Source organism: Microtus oregoni, unplaced genomic scaffold, assembly GCF_018167655.1.
Source record: "Microtus oregoni isolate MIOR12 unplaced genomic scaffold, Mior012 000057F_ref0000458, whole genome shotgun sequence".
Classification (NCBI taxonomy): Eukaryota; Metazoa; Chordata; class Mammalia; order Rodentia; family Cricetidae; genus Microtus; species Microtus oregoni.
Window position 1 is genome coordinate 5,735,765 of NW_024543833.1, and position 20,797 is coordinate 5,756,561.

The 20,797-nt window shown below is 41.9% G+C and overlaps 1 protein-coding gene across 2 annotated transcripts; it reads left to right on the forward strand.

Moving 5' to 3' along the window:
- Positions 1-1,828: 1,828 nt before the first annotated feature.
- Poli (DNA polymerase iota) lies at positions 1,829-18,993 on the forward strand. 2 transcript variants are annotated; one of them, XM_041639256.1, is made up of 10 exons: positions 1,829-1,931; positions 3,235-3,360; positions 5,373-5,537; positions 7,262-7,414; positions 9,396-9,632; positions 11,801-11,979; positions 13,735-13,826; positions 15,947-16,074; positions 16,461-16,666; positions 17,775-18,993. In XM_041639256.1, exons 1-10 carry the CDS (start codon positions 1,832-1,834, stop codon positions 18,588-18,590), a joined length of 2,202 nt encoding a protein of 733 aa, XP_041495190.1. In that variant the 5' UTR covers positions 1,829-1,831; the 3' UTR covers positions 18,591-18,993. The 2 variants fall into 2 exon arrangements, with proteins under 2 accessions (XP_041495190.1, XP_041495188.1); XM_041639254.1 differs by lacking the exon at positions 1,829-1,931 and adding an exon at positions 2,196-2,212.
- The last annotated feature ends 1,804 nt before the right edge of the window (positions 18,994-20,797 follow it).

Here is a 20,797-nt window from a genome sequence, read left to right on the forward strand (position 1 = left end):
AGTTATAACCAAGACAGTTAACAAAACACATTCATGTTAGTATCAGGTGACCAGGATAGTGAGTCCAGCAAATCTTTCCAGGAGTTTTCAGATTTTACAGCCTTGATAGAGGTTTAATGATTTGCTAAATTTAATATGTATTCAAGCTAAGACACAAAGACTAAAGGCAAATGGCTATTTAGGATCCCCAAACAGCCTGAGGTTCTTTTGTCTTTTGATGGTGCAGAGTAGGTTTTCACAAACTCTGGGAAGAAGGAACTTCCATCAGGCAAGTCCGTGTGTCATTCCCTTGATTAATGATTGATGTGGGAGGACCCATGGGGGGAGGCATGGAGGCAGTGCTGCCCCTGAGGAGGTGGTTCTGGGTGGTTTGAGAAAGCAGGCAGAGTGTAAGTCAGATAAACCCTTTCCTCCCTGTGTAGCTTTTGGTCATGGTGTTTATCAATGTAATAGGAAGCAAACTGTGGCATTTCCTTTCTACAATCAGTAGGTTCTACTGGACCAGAATAGGGAGAAATGTATTGGAAGATGCACACATACACAAATATCAACATACAGGCACATATGCGCCCCATGAGAAGGCACCACTGAGCTCCGAATGTGCCAGGAGCTTTAGAGACATCAGAGCATTAAACTGTGTTGCTTTATCTCCATTTATGGAATCGAGAGTGTGTTTACCCGTTTTGTTTTACAGTGCAGTTTCTAAGCAGTTACACGATATACTGTTACACTGTCAGCAAAATCAGACTCTGGAATGGTGACTTTAACCCAAAGCAAGTGTGTCAAAACCCTAGTCATACCTGTTCATACCCTGTTCATACATAAACCATTCAAGGGTTTAAATGCATCAGAGCCTCTTTAAATAAAACAAACAAACAAAAAAAACTCAACAAACATTCACATCCATCCTTGTTAATCATGTCCTTTACCTGGTTACTGTTAGGAATATTTCCTAACGCGAGCTCCCTGCCGACGCAAAAATTCCCAATCAAGCCAAATTAAGAAATATCCAGGTTTAATGGGAGTTCTGCGCTTTCGATGGCCCGGAAGAGGAAACCGGCAGGAAGGTAAAGGGACCCCGTGTTCCTCTTTTGGGAGATCACTTAAATACCCTGGGGAAAAGTGGTCCTGACCCCACCCCCAGGGAGGGGTCAGGTCCTAGGCTGCTGGGATTTGGAGTCCAGACCAGGCCTGGGGGCTGCGGTAGATGCTAGGGGTTGCGGCCTACGCTCCCAACTTGACAGTTATCTCGATCTTAATATAACTTATACCCTTTCCCCAATCCCATAAACACAAATCACTCAAGTTTAGGGGTTACCCGTTTGCCAACAAATCATCAGACAGAGAATATACTTTAAAAATTAAAAATTTTGGTATGAGCCCAACACTGAAGACTTCAGGGAGAACTGAATCAATAAAAGAAAAAGAATGGAGATAAAGAAATGTTTCGGAAGTGGGAATACTTGCTGCTCTTCCACAGAACCCAGGATCCCAGAAACAAGGGGCTCATAACCACCGGTTAACTCCAGTTCTAGGGGCTCCAACGCTCTTTTCCGGGCACTTGCCCTCACAAAACATATGGTCTCACATACGCGTTAATAAAAAAATTAAAAATCTTAGTGAGAAGAGGTGCGGAGAAAGGAAAAGAAAAGGTCGTTTGGGTTCTCCCTCGCCCACTTTAACCACCTCAACCGCGATGCAGCGCTCCGCCCTTTCTCCTGCTCTCTGCCACTCAGGCCGTTCCGCTCGAGTGCGCAGGCGTGAGGCCGGAGGCTGGGCCCTGGTTTCCTAGGAGACCTAGGAGCTGCTCTGCGGTTGGCCCCTGCTGAAGATGGGGGTGGAGGCCGAGGAGGAAGGCGGTCCCGCGGAGGAAGAGGACGCTGCTCGCGCCATGGAGCCCTTGGACGCGGGGGCGGCGGGCAGCTCGCGGGGTGTGCGCCTCCCCGGTGATGGCGGGAAAGGAAGGGAAGGCTGGAGGGGAAGGGCGGGCGCCCGGGGCGGTCGTTGGGGCGCGGCCTCCCGGTCCCGCTCGGGCCTGGCGAGTACGGGCACTCCGCGCCGGCTCCTGCACGCTTGGGCGACCCTGCATTCCTGCACACATGGGTGGGGTGCACCTGTTCTCCCGAGGGGACCCCTGATGCTTCCGGCGGCTCCAAGTCGGAGACTAGGAGGACCTTGTCCATTTAGGCGTAGAGACCTGGCCTCAGTCCAGGTAGGAAAGGCTGGCCCCTGATCTAGCAAAACGGTCTGGAGTCCCTTGGGGACCCACTTCCACCCCAGCCTGCGGTTCGGCCTTGTGGCGCCAAGTCCAGCGCTGGATTTCCGTTCTCTGACACCCCCATGCCCCCATCCCCAGAGAACAGAGAAGTTGTGGCGCACATGTTATATCTCTAATATCAATATCTCTAATATCTCCTTCGTACATTTATCAAAATGTCAAAATTAAAGTCAGTACACAACTAGTGCCCATTTACAGAAGGACACACTATATTCAGAATTTGTCAGTTTTCCTACAAAGGTGCTTTTCCTAGCCCCCGGTTGCATTTAGGCTGCTTTGTTCGTAACTGAAGAGAATCGCCCCTGTTGCCTCCTTTACTACCCATAACATAAACTACTATTTAGTCACTGGCCCTGGGGCTTCAGGTGCAGCCCTGACCCTAGATTTTTAAAATAAGATGCTTAGTTTTTCAACTCAGTGACTAATTATTTGTTGTCTGTTACGCCTCAGGCACTGTTCTAGGCACAGGGGACTTCAGAACAGGAAATCTTACTCTCATGGGAACTAAATTTAGTGTCCTGGAACCCACAGGTTATGTTGTGCCGGTTTGATTTTTTTTTTTAACACGCCTCTTTAAGTAATTCTCCAGTTGGTTGAAAATAACATTGCTACAATGTCTTTTCCTCTACTGCTTAAAACTTTCTAAAAAAAAACAAAAACTTAAAGATAGTTCTAGCCCCTCTTTATTGATCATGAATTTCCCCCTCCAAGTAACGACTCTGAGGGGGGAAAACTGTAGTACCTGGAGACATGATAGTTAAACAGGACTGAAGGACGTTTTGTTGATGGTGTTTCGTGTCTGTATGATTTATAGATAACAAAAGAATTGGCATTTGACCCATCATAAAATCCAAGGGTGAAAGAAACCACTGTACCTTCTTTCCCAGCTAAAACGTGTTAAGAATGTGTTAGTTGCGCACCCTGAATGTATTTGTTTCCCTCTGTGTATTGTGCAGCGGTTTTCGATCAAGGGGTGCCAACACGGATCTCCTCAGCCAGAGTCATAGTACACATGGATCTGGATTGCTTCTATGCCCAAGTAGAAATGATCTCCAATCCAGAATTAAAGGACAAACCTTTAGGTAATTCACATTGATCGTATCTTTGTTGAGTGATGATAAAATTAGCTCAAGTATGATTTATTTTTCTGATTTATTAACCATCTTAAGACAGTTCTTGGAGTCCATTTTTGCGAACTTTGTTGGCAGCCATATTGGCTTTGCTACCAAGAATGAATGTACCAAGTCTCGGCCCTTTAATAAGCCTGACATTAGCATAGGTAGCACATATTCTGGTTTCTACCAGAATCAGCTCTTAGTAGACGTAGTAGCTCACTTCTGTAGGCATGTACCTTAAGTAAGGAAACAGCATTCTCTCATGCATATAGGGAGGATATAAGCATAAAGGATATAAGCAAAAAGGAGCAAGCAGTTTCCTTGCTCCTTTCATCTTGTGCCTGGTTCAGTTTTTTTAAGTTACCATCCATCCCATGGATTCCCTGAAGAACAAAGGGATGACTGGGTTTTAGTTCTCTAAGACAAGGCTAAGTCTTTAAACTTTCCCAAGTCAAGGATTTAAGTTAGGGGATCAGTTCTTTTTTTTTTCCTTCTGTAATCATTTCTAGTGAGCACAAGATGCCTAGTAGTTCCTTTGTTCTAAGAGGTATTGTGATTAAGTTGTAGATACAGTGGAGGAGTGTCAGTACTCTGTCAGCTTTTATTTATAAATGGCCAAGACATGCTGTGGGGAGTCCTTTTAGCTAAGGAGTTCGCCAGTCCAGCCTCTTTCATATAGCTCACTGAGACTGTCAGGCATTGTCAGATAGATGAAAAACATATCTGCAAAACTAATTTTGATTTGTCTTAAAATGTCAGATTTAAAAATTGGAAGAAAGAATGGATATAGATTTATTTCTTTTCGATATGTTCATTCTACTTATTACAGATGGATATGACTTACAGCAGCATGAAACAATCAACTTGTGTAAAAAGAGAAAAGCAAATAATTTTAGCAATCTTAAATACCTGGCAGTTTTTAACAGTGTATTCTCTAGGTGGTCATACTGTCAATTTTAAAAGGAAACCTAAAGTAATTCCTCATGGCAAAACTACAAATTTTTAGGAGCTATCTATAGTTCATTGCTCAGGTACTTAATGGGACAAGATCTCTCATGATGGCTGTAGTTTGGCTCTCAGAATATTCCTTATATTCATTGGCAGTTTGCTCAGAAGATAAATGAGTTTTTCTAGCAGCAACCAGTATTTAATTGTTATTTGTTATTTTCATTGGGCTTATTGTTTGGTAAGCATACCCAAGAATATTATATGACACTATAAATCAATTGGGCTTTGAGTTGTCTGGAAAGAATCCTTGAATGATTTAATTTATGTGTTATTTCTGAAAATTCCTTAGAGTATATTGATGTAACAATAATTCAGATTTGAGAAACACAGCTTCCCTTTTGTGTATGAGTAACTGCCCACATTCCTAAATGTAATTTCTGCTACAGTTATTGTTTTCTTAATATAATTTCTTTCTTCTCCAATTAGAAAAAAACTAAAGATAAAAGTTAAGATATGTGAGAACAAGATTGGTATTTTATGATTTGTAAGTGAGAGATAGCTCTGTGTTACAGTCCTGGCTGTCCTTGAACTCACAGAGATTCACCTGCCTCTGCCTCCTGAGTACTGGGATTCAAGGCATGCGCACCACCACTACCCAGCGAGTTTGTTTTTCTTAGCTCATATGTCTTTTTGTTCTTGTCAAAACCCATCACGAGCCGGGCAGGGTGGTACAATTCTGTAACCCTAGCACTTGCAAAGGGAGGCAGAGGACGATTTCAAGTTAAAGGGCAGCTTGGGTTACATGGGGAGTTCAGGCCACTGTGGAGGTGGGGAAGTGGCAAAGCCCCAAAAGCTGGAACGTAGTGGTGGGTGGTGGAGTGCTTGACCAGCATGCATGTGTGCACAAGGCTGTGGCTTGAGCCTCATTGCTGCTGACCACTACAGCAGCAGACAGTTCCCACCTACACCGTCACAGCGCGGAACTAGGAAACCGTAGTTTAAAGACCTCGGGTGATGCTTGTTTTTCATAGGTGTTCAGCAGAAATACTTGGTGGTTACTTGCAACTATGAAGCCAGGAAACTTGGAGTTAAGAAGCTTATGAGTGTCAGAGATGCAAAAGAAAAGTGTCCCCAGCTGGTCCTCGTGAACGGAGAAGATTTGAGCCGCTACAGAGAGATGTCATATAAGGTCACAGGTACAAATTAGTCACTGAATATTTTAGCATGTAGGGTGATTATTCTTTATACAAATATTGCTAATAAAGTGGCCATATAGCTAGTTCCTTTTTTCCTAACGCTTTAAAAAGGCCTTTTTCACTGCAAAAATCAACTTTAGGCCTGTCAACTGGAGTTCCATCCCTGGCACCCACGTGGCAGAAGGAGAGACCTGATTTCGACAAGTTGCCCTCTGACCTCCACACATATTATAGCATGTGCCCCTCTGCCCCTGCCAAATGAATAAAAGTAATAAAAAATTGTAATTATATCAAAAGGTAGCTTCATGTGCCCTCAAGCAATTAAATTTAATACAAAACTTTAATTATGTAAGAAGGTGGCTTTCACTGTTATTGTTGTGGAGAAAATGAATAGTTGAGTATAATTTAAATTTGGTCATGAATACGATTTATGTAAGTAACAGAAATTATGTAAATGGAGTTTTAAAATCTAAAATGAAAATAAATACTGTGAAGAAAGATATTTTGTATATGTGAAGTTTATGTGTGTGTATGTGTGTGTACATGTACGTGTGAGTATGTGCCAAAGGTCAACATTAGTGTCTTCTGTTGTCCAAACTTTAAAAAATATATTTGGCATATATGTATGCCAAGGAACTACTGTACTTTTCACCATCTAGATAGAAAAAGTTGTAATTGCTGATTAGTTTTAAGTCTCATTTCAGAATTTATAGTCCTTTTGAATTCTGACCTTTGGGTCAGGTCAGTTTAAAAACATTTTAATGGCTAAATCTTTCCTTGATGCTCGGCATTTGAATCCTGGAAGGTTCTGCCACTTCAGCACCTTCATCCTGAGGATAGGATTCATCAAACTACTTCGTTGTAGTGTATTTTCAAAATAAGTTTCAAATGTTATTTTTTGCCTATTGCAAATGCTTGTGAAAAATATAGCTAAAATACCTGGTTATACTTTTCTAAGATTAAATTTATTCCTTGACATCCACTTAAAGATTTTAACTACCTCTGAGCATGGATATTTTTTTTTTTTTCGAGACAGGGTTTCTCTGTGGCTTTGGAGCCTGTCCTGGAACTAGCTCTGTAGACCAGGCTGGTCTCGAACTCACAGAGATCCGCCTGTCTCTGCCTCCTGAGTGCTGGGACTAAAGGCGTGCGCCACCATCGCCCGGCTGCATGGATTTTTTTTTTAAAGTATGCTACAGATTTAAAAAAAAGTTACAGATATGGAAGATTGAATTAGATGTATTACTGTGAGTATCTTGGGAATATTATTTCTGTTTTTTTTTTTCTTTGAATATTGCCTCTACCTAAAAGTCTGTTAACTGAGGATGTTGTCAAAGGCTGTGGAGCAGGACTGGTAAGATGGCTTAGCAGTTAAGAACACTGGATGCTTGTTCTAGAGGATTTGGGTTCAATTCTTGGCATCCAAATGGGGGCTCACAACCATCTATAACTCTAGTCCTACAAGATCCAATGCCAGCCTCTGGCCTCTGCAGGTACCAGGCATAAACATGGTACACAAATTTACATTTGGGCAAAACATACATATATATATAAAGTAAAAATTTAAGTAAAAAATTAAAAGGATGTAAAACTGTTTTACATATGTACCACACATATGGAATACACATTTTTATATGCTGTATTTGGTATTTTAATCTTTAATAGTGAATTCTATGCTAGTTGTAACTTAATTATATCTCTTCTCCAATATTATTTCAATTTAGAATTGTTGGAGGAATTTAGTCCAGTCGTTGAGAGACTTGGATTTGATGAAAATTTTGTGGATCTAACGGAAACGGTTGAGAAAAGACTCCAGCAGCTTCCAAGAGATGAGATTCCGTCCGTGACTGTGTCAGGCCATGTTTACAATAACCAGGGTAAGTGCTTCCCACTCGCGTCAGTGACCGGTGGTAAGTACACATATCCCATAGTCGGAGAGGTTGCTGATCGAGTGTGGCTTTTTTGGAGGCAGATGCATGCTTAGTGCGGTAGAGTCATGTTTAGTGTCTAAGGCGGCCAAAATGAGGTCTTGCTGGTCCTCGTTGAGGATTGAGGATCGTTCAGTGTTATGTAGGGATGTGCTGCAAGTAGCTTCTGTGTCTCTGAGGGAGTTATCGTCCCATTCTTTCCCATCTGTGTCTAAGAACCCTACCTCTGTAGGTCATCCTAAGTTACAGAAGTTGGCTTATTATCTTTTTGTTTTTTTAATCATTTTTAATTCTCCTGAATTTTGAGATAGGTTAAATGTGCTGTTGATGTATATTTTCCTTGATCCCTCCTGTTCCTCTGAGGCACCAAGAGTCCCCTGTTGGATCCTAGATGAATCTTGTCCTGGTTTTTCTCTAGTCACAGACCAATCTTGCCATGTGCGGGTGACTTCTCTAGGCTTCAGGTTAATCAGTTCCAGTGACCATTAGCAGCTGCTAGCAGGACCCATCTTCTCATTCCAAGGTGTGGAGGACCGATGCTTTTCCTGGGACACTCGCATCTGCAAATAAGTTGCAGTGATACCCGTGAACATCTGCCTGGGCTTCTGGACACCCATGGCCACGGGAGAATTCATGTGGCAGACAAGCTCTTCGTGTAAGAGTGGCCTGCCCTAGCTGGTCCTGCTTCTCAGCATACACCTTTGTTATGCCTGTGTGGAGCACCCGTACAGTCCCAGAGGAGAAATGGGTAGAAGCACTGTTTCGAGGAGACCAGAAGTTTCTCCTGTGTCTGTTGTACCTGTGTTCTTTGGTCAGTCACCAAGGTGGAAAGCAAGAAAGATTCCAGATAGATCTTTGTGCAGCCCCCCCACCCCCCTGGTTTCATTCAAAAGAATCAGGACATTTTTACTCAACAATGAAACAAAAACATTTCCAGAATATTTGATTTCAGTCAATATTTTAAAATCAAAATGGCTTTTTTTTTACAATTTGATTTTTTTAAAAACGATTTTGTTTTTATTTTACATACCATTTCCAGTCCCCTCTCTGTACAGCTTTTAAAGCTGACACAGACCTTATTGTTGAGAACAAATGCATCAGTGTGTAGAGAGCTAGATTTTATATTTCATATGAAAGGTGCCTAAGTCGTCGTGGCCTTTTCTTTTTCTATGTAAGTTCTTTATTGAAACGGATCTCACTATGTAGCCTGCTGGCCTGGAACTGCTTTGTTGACCAGGATAGCTCTGAACTCAGAGATCAGCTTGCCTCTGCCTCCCAAGTGCCTGGCTCTACATAGTTTTAAAACCAGTTTCTTTCAAACGAGTTTATCAGTTGGCAGAATCATAATGTGGGCAGTCTTGTCTGTCACAGAAAAGCCAGTTTTCATTGTGGCACGTTTATTTTATCTTGCCTCTGTGGACTCTGTGCTTGCTCTGAGCTAGGCTGACTGGTGAGCCATTTGGGAGTTGCAGGCTCTGTTACACTTCCTAAGGGTAAAGATGGGTCCATAAAACTCTATCATTCCACACCAAAGAAAATGTATTTCTTTATATTCTCCACAGTGCCCTAAGCAGATCTCCTAAGCTATGAGCCAGTCAGAAATGGTTTCATTAAGGTGTTTAGGTAGTGTATGAATACATTCTTATTTCTACTTATTTATTGGTAAATGTGAAGCTTTATGCATGCCACCTCAACTGGAACTTCTTAGGAGCTGTGTTTTCAGAGTCTGTTAGTGATTAAGCACTTCGAGCATGTGCTCATTATCATAGACCCTAGGTATTTGATCACTTTATAGAAAGCTATGAAGAACTAAAGAAACAGGTGGGAGTGTGGTGGGGGAGGGGTGGACACAAACAAAATCCTGGGCTCATTTAAAACTTTTTGTGGAAAAGAGAATGACCGTTTTATGGTAATAACATTGTCCTTATAGCTGTAAACCTGCATAACATCACCCACGTGAGACTGGCGGTGGGATCACAGATTGCGGCAGAGATGCGTGAAGCCATGTATAGCCAGCTGGAGCTCACTGGCTGCGCTGGAGTGGCTCCCAATAAGCTACTGGCCAAGTTAGTTTCCGGTGTGTTTAAACCAAATCAGCAAACAGTCTTATTGCCTGAAAGCTGTCAAGATCTCATTCACAGTTTGAACCACATAAAGGAAATACCCGGTAAGATGAAAGCACTTGAGGATTGTGTATCGGCGTTGCTATAATTTCTTTAAGTATGCATTTAGTTCCTAGAGGCACACACTTGACTTTTGGAGAAAACAAAACAAAGCAAAACAAAAACAAAAAACTGGGAAAATATGTGTGAAGATATATGCGAAAGTACTTTTCCACACACAGTTCTGAGTGGTACCCTGGAGCCATAGGGTTCTGCCTACACTTACAGTCTCTCTACACATTTCACAGGGAACGGAGTTTATTGTTTACAACGTCACTTTGTAGTAGGTCTTTCTCATCAGACTTTCTTTGGACCACCAGTCCCCAAATAATGACATGGAGACTTATTATTAATTATCAAAGCTCAGCCTTAGCTTAGGCTTGTTTCCAACCAGCTCTTATAACTTAGATTAACCTGTTTCTGTTAATGAACATTCTCTTGGTAATGGTTCTTTACCTCTCCATTCTGTACATCTGACTCCCCGGCATCTCCACAAGCCGAGATTCATCTCCAGTGCCTCTCTCTGCCCGGAAGTCCTGCCTATCTGCTGCCTAGCTATTGGCTGTTTAGCTTTTTATTAAACCAATCACAGTGACATATCGTCACACAGTATAAAAAAATATCCCACAATATCTCTTTGTGGACCTTGTTTAAAATATTAATGCCGCAGTGAATTTCCCAAAGCTTCTAGGCTAAGCTTTTCATTTAAACAGTATTTTGGTGTGTGCGTGTGTACCGAGAGGGGAACCTCGAGTATGTTTGCCATCACTTCATATTTTTGAGACAGTGTCTCTCACTGAACCTGAGCTTGTGGATTGGTGAGATCCTGCTGTCCACCTTCCAACTTCTGGGGTCGTGGGTCTGCACCAGAGCTCCTGACATTTTCTGTGGACGTTGTGGTGTGAACCGAGGTCCTAGTGTTTGAGCAGCAAGCGCTTTACTGACTGAACGGTCTTCCGGTCCCTGAGGTCCTCATTTAAAGACAAGTGACCTATGGTAGTCATGGACAGGTAGCCTACCAAATGTTATAAGGATGTTAAAGGTCATTCTTGTAGGGATTTAGAAATGTGGGAAAATGAGACGACAGAAAATGTCATCAATTAAATGGTGCAACTTCCCTTTTTAGACAAATGTTGGTGTGATTTAATTTGTTTTCTGTCTTGGCTTACTTTCTTCAGTACAGTATAACTGGAAGCTTTGAGTCTTTGTTTTGAAGAACTGTGTTAGATTGTAATCATTTGAGATCTCTATACTCAGATAAAACATTCTTGCTTGGATTGAGTTTTTAGTTAATGTATTGTGTAGCCTAGGCTGGCCTGGAACTTGCTGCAGCCGAGGTTGGAGGATGGCCTTGAATTACTGACCCTCCCACCCCACATCCTGAGTTCTACAACCAGCTTCAGGCAGTGCTGGAGATAAAACCCAGGCCTTCCTGGAAACTAGCTAAGCACTCTGCCAGCTGAGCCTCCTCCCCTGCCTCATGCGTGTTTTCCACAGTCTCTTACCTTTGTGTTGACTGTAACCGTCAGTCTTTAACTGCTGGAAAGTGAGCTGTCCCTCTGTTGTAACAATCCCCCCACATGCCTGCTTCCTGCAGCTTTCTGCTGTGACTGTGCAGGGAGGCCTGGTAACTGCAGGAGTATTATTTTCAGATGACGTGTAGAAAAAACATTTCATAGCTTAGTTCTCTTATGCATAAAATATGACTAATTTAATGGAGTTTGGTTAGCAGCAAAGGTTTTGCTTGGTTCTTTTCTCCTTTCAGTTTGTTCTGGATGGCAAATCCTACTAAGCATGATTGTGTGTTTGTGTGTGGTGTGCGTTTAGGAAGGTGCTTGGCACTTCTGATTGCTGCAGTGCAGGCTTCTTTGCATATGTGAATTATAACTTATTTTTGAGTTTTCCACACTATCACATCACAGGTTATCAAAAGTATGTTTTATCCAGACAGGACACACTGGCTGTCTCTTAGACAGTACTTGATATTAGAAGGGCTTCAAAGAAGTTTGTGGGACTCACGAGTCCTAGGTGGAAGAAAATCAATATATTTTGTAATGGGGTTTGATCTTAGTAAAGTAGTAAGAACTTATATGGTGGAAACATTTTTAGTGATTAGAGTAGCTTTCTTTTCAGAAGCAGCGCTGTTGTAACACGACACATTTCGGTTGTTCAGGTATTGGCTATAAAACTGCCAAACGTCTTGAAGTGCTGGGAATCAATAGTGTGCATGATCTCCAGACCTTTCCAATCAAAACGTTAGAGATGGAATTAGGAATCTCAGCTGCTCAGCGCATCCAGAAGCTCAGTTTTGGAGAGGACAGTTCCCCTGTCACACCCTCAGGACCCCCTCAGGTATGTGAGAGTGGGGACCTCAGGTATGTGAGCGTGGCTTTCATTATGGGGTACTGGCTGTGGTGCCATTTAAGATAAAGATGTCTGCAGGCTGCAGTATTCACTGCTCTCATTTGCGTTGCTGCTTGTGCGCGATCGCTTCCCCATAAGAAGGCGAATTATATAGCTTTGGAGCCTGTCCTGGAAATCACTCTGTAAACCAGGCTGGCCTCGAACTCATAGAGCTCCACCTGCTTCTGCCTTCCTAGTGCTGGGATTAAAGGTGTGCGCCACCACCACCTGGTGCCTGTTAGTAGTTTTAAATCAAGTTATCTATTTTCTTTTTACTAGTGTCCTCAAATCCAGACACGCACACACACACACACACACAAACATATGAAGAAACATTTTACTCTTTTAAACCATCTCTGTTTTCAGAACAGTCCAGTGATTTGGGAAATGGGGAAGGTTAAATTATTCAATTAGTGTGGGTTTTTTTTCTCTCATATGTGCCAGGTACTTTAGAACATGATCCCATTTTAAAAAATATATTTATTTATTTATTTATTATGTGTAGTGATAAGAGTGGCGGGGCTGCGTCCCGGCACCCGGCCGCCCACATGGCTAGCTTATGCCCCAAAATAACAACACACAAATTGTATTCATTTAAACACTGCTTGGCCCATTTCTATCTAGCCTCTTCTTGGCTAACTCTCACATATTAATTTAGCCCATTTCTAATCATCTGTGTTGCACCCCAAGGTGCGCTTACCGGGAAGATTCTAGCCTACATCCATCCTGGGTTGGAGCTGAATCGCGTCTGTCTGGCCTGGCGAGGGGAGCATGGCGTCTCTCCTGAGGCGTCTGCTCCCGAGAGGAGAGCTATCAAGTCTCTGAGCTCACTTCCTCTTCCTCCCAGCATTCTGTTCTGTTTACTCCACCCACCTATGTTCTAAGCTATGAGCCCAAGCAGTTTGTTTATTACTTAGCCAATAAAATCAACAGATTGATATATGACACTCCCACATCAATTATGTATACAATAGTCTGTTTGCATGTATGTCTGCAGGCCAGAAGAGGGCACCAGACCTCATTACAGATGGTTGTGAGCCACCATGTGGTTGCTGGGAATTGAACTCAGGACCTTTGGAAGAGCAGGCAATGCTCTTAACCACTAAGCCGTCTCTCCAGCCCCCATGCTCCACATATTTAGTGCATTTAATTTTCATCATAAACCTCAGAGATAGACTGCCATTTATTTATATCATCCTGCCTGCCTGCCTGCCTTGCTTTTTCTTTTCCTCCTTAAGGCCTCGGTACTGTACCTTCCAAAGGTTAAATAACTTACCCAGTATAGACTCAGATTAAAGTTTTAGGGCCATAGGAGCCTTGCCATAGACATATAAAGAGACTGGAGGGAGTTGGCCCTTGTACCTTTAAGTTTCCTGACTTGTGCACAATAACTGCACACACCAAGAGTTAATGAAGGGGGCTGGAGAGACGGCTCAGAGGTCCAGAGTTCAATTCCCCGCAACCATATGGTGGCTCACAACTTTCTGTAATGCAATCTGGCGCCCTCTTCTGACCTGTAGGCATACTTGCAGGAATAACTCTGTATACATCATAAATAAATAAATCTTTTAAAAGAGTTAATGGAAAAGAACCACATATTGAGCTATGCATTAAGATAAGGTGTTAAGGATGTGTTGAGTATTTATTTGGCACAAGCACTGTGTTTGAGTTTCTATTAATGTATACTCATTTGTCCTTTGGCAGTCCTTTAGTGAAGAAGATACATTTAAAAAGTGTTCCTCAGAAGCTGAAGCTAAAACCAAGATTGAAGAACTACTCTCCAGCCTTTTGAACAGGTATTTTTCATTTGGCCTGCCATCCTTTATATTCATCCTGTATGCTCCACATGGCAAAGTCTACTTCACCTTCTGTGTTAGGTTTTACAGGTAAACTGTGTTCGGGAAGGTGGTTTGTCATTAGCTTTCTCTCATCAGCTATTCGGAATTACAATTACCTACTTCCTTTAGTCTTCACTCAACAACATGAAGGTCATGTTGATCTTAAGCCAAAGTACTTACCTGAATGGTTTCTTAGGTGTTTCTAAATTCCTAGGTTTGCAGTCTTGAGGTGAGAAGGACATTTAAAACCTCCCTGTAACTATTCACAGCCTCTGCTCCTATCACTTGCTTTTCAGTTGAAAGAGAAAAATGCAGGAAAGAGTAATTCTGCCACAGCTCTAACTGTCCTTATGTAGGGATGGGCCTCAGGTTCATGATGGCTCAGAACAGGAAGACGCTGAATCGGCAGTGCTAGAGAAAGCAGAAGAAACCTCCCTCCCCCTGTCTCAGACTGCTGGACCGCTCGAGTCAAAGGAAGGGGTGGCTAAATGTGGGGGTGCCTGGAAGACTCAATCTTGATGTGTGTTCAGAGACTCTGGCCTGAGAGTTAACAGTAATGTGTCAACTGGGATCTAAGTATACAGGAAAAAAAAAGAAAAGAAAAAGAAAGGTAATGTAAGCTGAGGAAGAAATGTTTCCCGGCTCTTCTTGTTATCTTTGAAATGCACGCTTCTCTTTTCTCACAAGGGAGTATTAATCTCCCATTATATCATGTCGATAGAAGTCTCTAAAATTGGTTTAGAACATGTGTGCTTCTGGAATGATCCAACAAAAAGTAGTTGTATGCAGATGAAAGCAGGCGATCTGAAGTGGCCTTCCGATTTGCTGTCACACGCAGCTCGCCTCATGTCTGGAGCAGAGCCATGCAGCTCACTGTTGGCTGTGCATGACTCAGCTCCAGGGGTGTGACTCATTCTTTTCTGGGGAGAGTGCTGCCGAAACTGGGTCATCACTTCACCTCAGCTTACACGGACTCTGAAGTGTGTGGCTGTGCAGAACGGCCCTGCATAGAAAAACCACAGGAAGTATGTGCTGTATATCAATTCTCAGCCTTGCAAACTCAGTCATAAAGAGCGGGTACTCCAGACCTCTGAGACACCAGGTGTTTAGCATCTGTCCATGCCTCTGCTTGCCAGTGCCACCCAACACCACACTGCAGCACCTTGTTTTTTGTGATGGAGGTATAATAGAATTTAATTTATCTTAATTATAGCCATTCTCAGTGAGGTAAGATGAAATGGCAAAGGAGTTTTAATTTACTTTTCCCTTATTGCCAAGGCTATTGAAGCTTTTTTTTCTTAAGAAGAAATATTTAATTTTGCTTCTTGTCTTAAGGGAGGGAAACAGTCCTCCCAAGTGTGGAGACATGGAGACCGGAGTAGGAGGTGGCCCATTCTGTCGGTTGCAGTTAGGGAGCAGAGATGATATATCTATTAGTGAGGTTGTTTTCTTGATGTTTTGGTTTTTAAGTTCTTTATATATTTTGGTTATTTGTCCTCTATTGGATCTATAGCTGGCAAACATTCTTATTGATTTAATGTGTTTGTTTTAAACTAGTTTTGGTCTATAAAATAATAGTTCACTCCATTTCTGACAGCACTTAATTCTGAGTGACTCTCCCATTTTAAACGCTTTTCTGCGTTGACTTTGAGATACTTATTTGGGTGTTCTTGAACATCTATTGCTTATTATGTACCATTTCCTATGGTACTTACAGTTACTAAAGTTGCTGGTACTCAAGCCTGGTGTTCCTGGCTCACAGGGAGACACAGCTGATACCTGCTTGCCAGTGAACATAGTATCTCTGGGGCTTAAGGAAGCAGCTTGCATTTGCTTTGAAGAAAAGAAAGACAGTACTCCTCTCAAGGCATGCAGTGCACAGCTTAAACTTCCTTTCTCTTGAAGATTTTCTCCAGATTTCACAGAGAGGATTTCTTCTTGAATGTCTGCTGGAAGTTGCTTAAAGACTTCTCGGTCAACACCCAAGTGCGGCCCAACACTTCAATAAAGAAGAGTTCCATCATCTTAAAGACATGTTAATACATGCTATAATTCTGGTTTTCCATTTATATTTTTAGAGTGTGCCATGATGGAAGGAAGCCCCATACTATAAGATTAGTCATCCGTCGGTATTCTCCGAAACACTGTAACCGTGAGAGTCGTCAGTGCCCGATTCCATCCCATGTCATTCAGAAGCTGGGGACAGGTATGGGCTAGTTTTCTAAGACTGTGATTGGCATACTGACCGCTTCAAAAAGTAAGCTTTGAATTTGAAACACACTATATAAAAGTATTTTCATGTGATTTTCAAAAATTACTTTAATTTTACCAGGCATTAACTTTAAAAAACATTTTAATAGATAATAAAAGTAAATTCTCAGTTATTCACTCAGTAAATCCTTAACTAAAAATATATCCCAACTTCAAAGGGTACAAAACTAAACTGTGTAGAATACATTTAGTAAATATTGTCAAATTTCCAATGACCCCAATTTAGATTTTAGTTTCTTAATATAAGTCATGTAAATATTGTTATGATTTGAATTCATATTAGGAGGCAGTTGCTTATTATATCCTTCAACATCTACTTAGGAAATTATGATGCGGTGACTCCTCTGGTTGACATCCTTATGAAACTCTTCCGAAACATGGTGAACGTGAAGCTGCCGTTTCACCTGACTCTTCTCAGTGTGTGCTTCTGCAACCTGAAAGCACTGAGTGCCGCTAAGAAGGGGCCCATGGATTTCTATTTAACATCGTCCCTGTCAACCACGGCCCACTCCGGCAAGCGCAGTTTGGTGAGTATACTCTTACTTCACCGCTGGGGCTCAAAACGCCCTGCACATTTGTATTTAGTGCAATTGGGAGATTTTTTTGTGGTGTCACTGTTTGGACGATCTACCTGTTTGTAGTTCCTATTACAGGATGGCCGCTGGCCTGAAATATATCGTAATCTAAGAGGCAGGGTAAGCATCAGAATAAAAGAGACAAGCAGTCTGGCGCTTCTGTTCGGGAAGTGTCAACACATTTTCTAGAGGAATATAAGAATATTGTGAATTGTCTTATAGATATAAACATATCTGGAAATTAATTACTATTGCGTTAAGTTTGGGATAGTATAATAATTGTTCAGCTGTAATTGAGTGTGTGGACATTTTATGGTGCAAAATATTGGAAGGGAAATTCAAATGCAAAAAATGAGGGTTGGAGAGATAGCTCCGAGGTTTAAGCAGGGGCTGCTCCCCAGTTCAAGTCCCAGCCTACATAGTGACTCATAATCACCTGTAGCATGAGATTTGGTGCCCTCTTCTGGCCTGCAGGGATACATGCAGGCAGAAAATGTATGCATAATAAACAAAACCATTTGCACGCCACACACGCGTGTACACACACACACACACACACACCTCGGAGCTATCTCTCTAGCCTTCAAATATATTATTTTTTTAAGCATAACAGTACACTTATATAAAACTTAAATACTCTCAAGTTTGCACAATTTTTCTTAAAATTTTTGCATTTGAATTTCCCTTCCAGTTTTATGCATCATAAGATGTCCACACACTCAATTACAGCTGAACAATTATTATACTATCCCAGTATTAACGCAATAGTATCATTGTATCATTTAGTTTATAGAATTGGCTGTTGAACCACATGATTGTTGAGGTCCTTTCCTTATGCATATTTTGTCTCCTACTCAGTGCTAACTAGCAAGGAAAATATGAGTACCATGATAAATGACACAGTCGTGTAACTAACTGCTACCTGGCACTGGCAACAAAAGACTGAAGGTGTTGAGCAGGTTGAAATTGCTTGTGAGTTGCTAGCTGCAGGGATGCATCAGCATCAGTGATATTTCAGGTGTGTAGACTCCTAAATTCTGCTGTTCTCCTTGTGTTCCAGAAAGTTAAAGACACCCACAACGACGACGTTTACAAGGAAAAAGAAGCAAACTGGGAGCGTCTACCAAGTAGAAGAATTGAGAGTTCAAGAGCCGGGAAGTCTCCATCAGATGCTCCGTGTGTTTCTAAAGACAGAGACACGAGTGACTTTCCCCTCCCGGCACTTCCTGAGGGTGTTGACCATGAAGTCTTTAAGCAACTTCCAGCAGACATTCAAGAAGAAATCCTCTCTGTGAAATCTGGAGAAAATCTTCAAGAGAAAGGAAGTTTAAGCTGTGCACTGCATGCCTCGAGAGGAGTACTGTCTTTCTTTTCTTCAAAGCAAATGCAAGCTGCTTCCTTAAGCCCCAGAGATACTATGTTCACTGGCAAGCAGGTATCAGCTGTGTCTCCCTGTGAGCCAGGAACATCAGGCTTGAGTACCAGCACCTCCCACCCACCCTGTGGAAAGGATTGTTCCTATTATATAGATAATCGCTTAAAAGATGAACGCATGAGCCAAGGACCTAGAGAGTCTCAAGGATTCCACTTTTCCAATACAAATCCCACTGTTTCAGTTTTTCATTCATTTCCAAATTTGCAGAGTGAACAACTTTTCTCCAAACACTGCCCAGCAGACAGCCCCAGGCAGACAGTTGCCACCACCTCTCATCAAGGACTAGGAGAGAACAGAGAGCAAGATTCCGCTGATGACAGAATGTCTTTCCCGCCTGACATTGATCCTCAGGTTTTCTATGAGCTACCAGAAGAGGTCCAAAGGGAACTGATGGAGGAGTGGAAGACAGCAGGAGCCAATTTCCAATCTGTACACAAATAAGCGTGCTCAGGAAGAGGCCCAGGAAGCAAGGGAGGCATCGTTCTCAGATTAGCTTTCCATAAGCTCTTCTTAATTAAACACTAATGTTCGATGATGCAGAAATCCTAGTATAAGATGTTCCAGACAAAGCAGGAATGGGTGCAGGAAGTAAGTTCTAGTAGGGGAAAAATATCCATAATGTGATAAAAATGCTATCTTCCTGTTATTTCTACAGCTGTTTTATACCATTTTCAAATAAAAAGAATATCATGGTCAACAGTAGACTATTACCGTAGGTTGTGGGACAGATGCTTTACGCCTGCAAGCAAACTACACTCATCACAGCATCTCAATGCTATAGGAAAGAACAGGATTTAGTTTTTTGTTTTTTGTTTTTGTGTGTGTTAACTGTGCTGTGTCTCAAAGTCAGTCCATAACATCCAAATAGTAAATAATTGTGTCAGTTTCAAAAGGCAAATCTTTGGCCAGATTACTACATATAATTTAAAAGTTGGCTTGATTTTTGATTTTGAAATAATGTCCTACTGTATAACCCAGACCAGCCTCAATTTTGTAATCCTTCTGCCTCAGACCCTGGGTTTTTGAGACTACATCTGTGTGCACAAATCAACTTTTGAAGAATTTACTTTGTGTGTTCAGTGTGTGTGTATGTGTGTGTGTGTTTGTATGCATATGTGTTTGTGTGTGTGTCTGTGTGTGAGTTCATGAAAGCCAGAAAGGGGCATGTAATCCCTTTAGGTTGGAGTTGCATGTTTCTTTGTGAGCTACCAACTATTGGAACTGGAGTCTGAACGCTAGTCCTCTGATAGAGCTGTAGACACTCTTAACCACTAAGCCATCTCTCCATCCCCATCATTGGCTTTTAAAATAGCAATTACTGATTTTTCACAGTTAGAGCATACCACAGTGCATTTACTAAATACTGAATGAATGAACATTGTGGCCTGTTAACCTTAGGGATTGTAGGTGAGAGAGGATTATATGTTGTAGAGCAGTGGTTCTCAATTTACCTAATACTGTGACCTTTATTATGGTCCCTCATGCTGTGGTGACCCCAACCATAAAATTATTTTTGTTGCTACTTCATAACTAATTTTGCTAATTTATAAATTATATTGTAAATATCTGTGTTTTTCAGTGGTCTAGCTAACCCCTGTGAAAGTCTCTTAACACACAAAGGGGCTGCAATGGTCCACATGTTGAGAACATCTGTGTGGAGGATAGTGGAAAGGGGTAGCCATCCACATGTTGAGAGCCTCTGTGCGGAGGATAGGAAAGGGGTAGCCAGCCACATGTTGAGAGCCTTTGTGCGGAGGATAGGAAAGGGGTAGCCAGCCACATGTTGAGAGCCTTTGTGCGGAGGATAGGAAAGGGGTAGCCAGCCACATGTTGAGAGCCTCTGTGTGGAGGATAGTGGCAGAAGGAACATTATTTGCAATTATTAAGGTAAACATGGACATTAGGGATGCAAGGCGGTGGGCCTGTTAACACTATTAACAAAGTCTATTGTTGTTTTCATATCCTGTATATTTGGACATGATACTAGATACATCAAAAACAAAGAGATTATTACTAAGTTATGGGTATTCTTTTTCTCCCATGATTATTTTACTTATCTTTTTCCTGGCCAAATTAAAAACTAGATTTATGATTGAGGATCCTAAATTTTAAGGCTGTTTCTGGAATACCAAAGTGTCTGTCAGCACTGTTTTAGAGGAGTCCTTTTAAAGGTTATAATTTTTACAAATACAGTCTAGAACAGTGGTTCTCAGCCTGTGGGTCTCAGTCTCTACCTAATCTCTCTTCATCTCCTAAATTCAGGCAAGTACTAATTTGCCCGGTAGTCTGAGATTAGCTAAAACTATTTACCTATCTGTACTCAAGAATCCGAAGTTGTTCCCCAGCAACTATTCAGAACAAATACAGTCTTAGCTCATCGAAGGAGTAGCATTTCACTTTTTGCCAATTTATTTTTTATTTGTTGCTTTTTTTTTTTACTAGATTATTAAGTAGTATGTAGGTGTCTTTCGGCATGTATGTGTATGTACCATGTGCAAACCTCGGACCTGTGGGGTTCAGAATAGGGTGCCAGATCCTCTGGAGCTGGAGGTAAAGGTAGTCGGCTGCAAGAGCAACAAGAGTAGTTAGTGGCCCAGACATCGCTCCAGCCCACCATTTTATTTTGATTTGGTATGTGGGGTAGGTAG

Excerpts from the sequence above, each read along its gene's own strand:
- Poli (XM_041639256.1), top strand. The coding sequence starts at position 1,832 with ATGGGGGTGGAGGCCGAGGAGGAAGGCGGTCCCGCGGAGGAAGAGGAC. Across the intron at positions 3,361-5,372 it reads ATTAAAGGACAAACCTTTAG|GTGTTCAGCAGAAATACTTG; the intron begins GTAATTCACATT and ends TGTTTTTCATAG. Across the intron at positions 5,538-7,261 it reads GATGTCATATAAGGTCACAG|AATTGTTGGAGGAATTTAGT; the intron begins GTACAAATTAGT and ends ATTTCAATTTAG.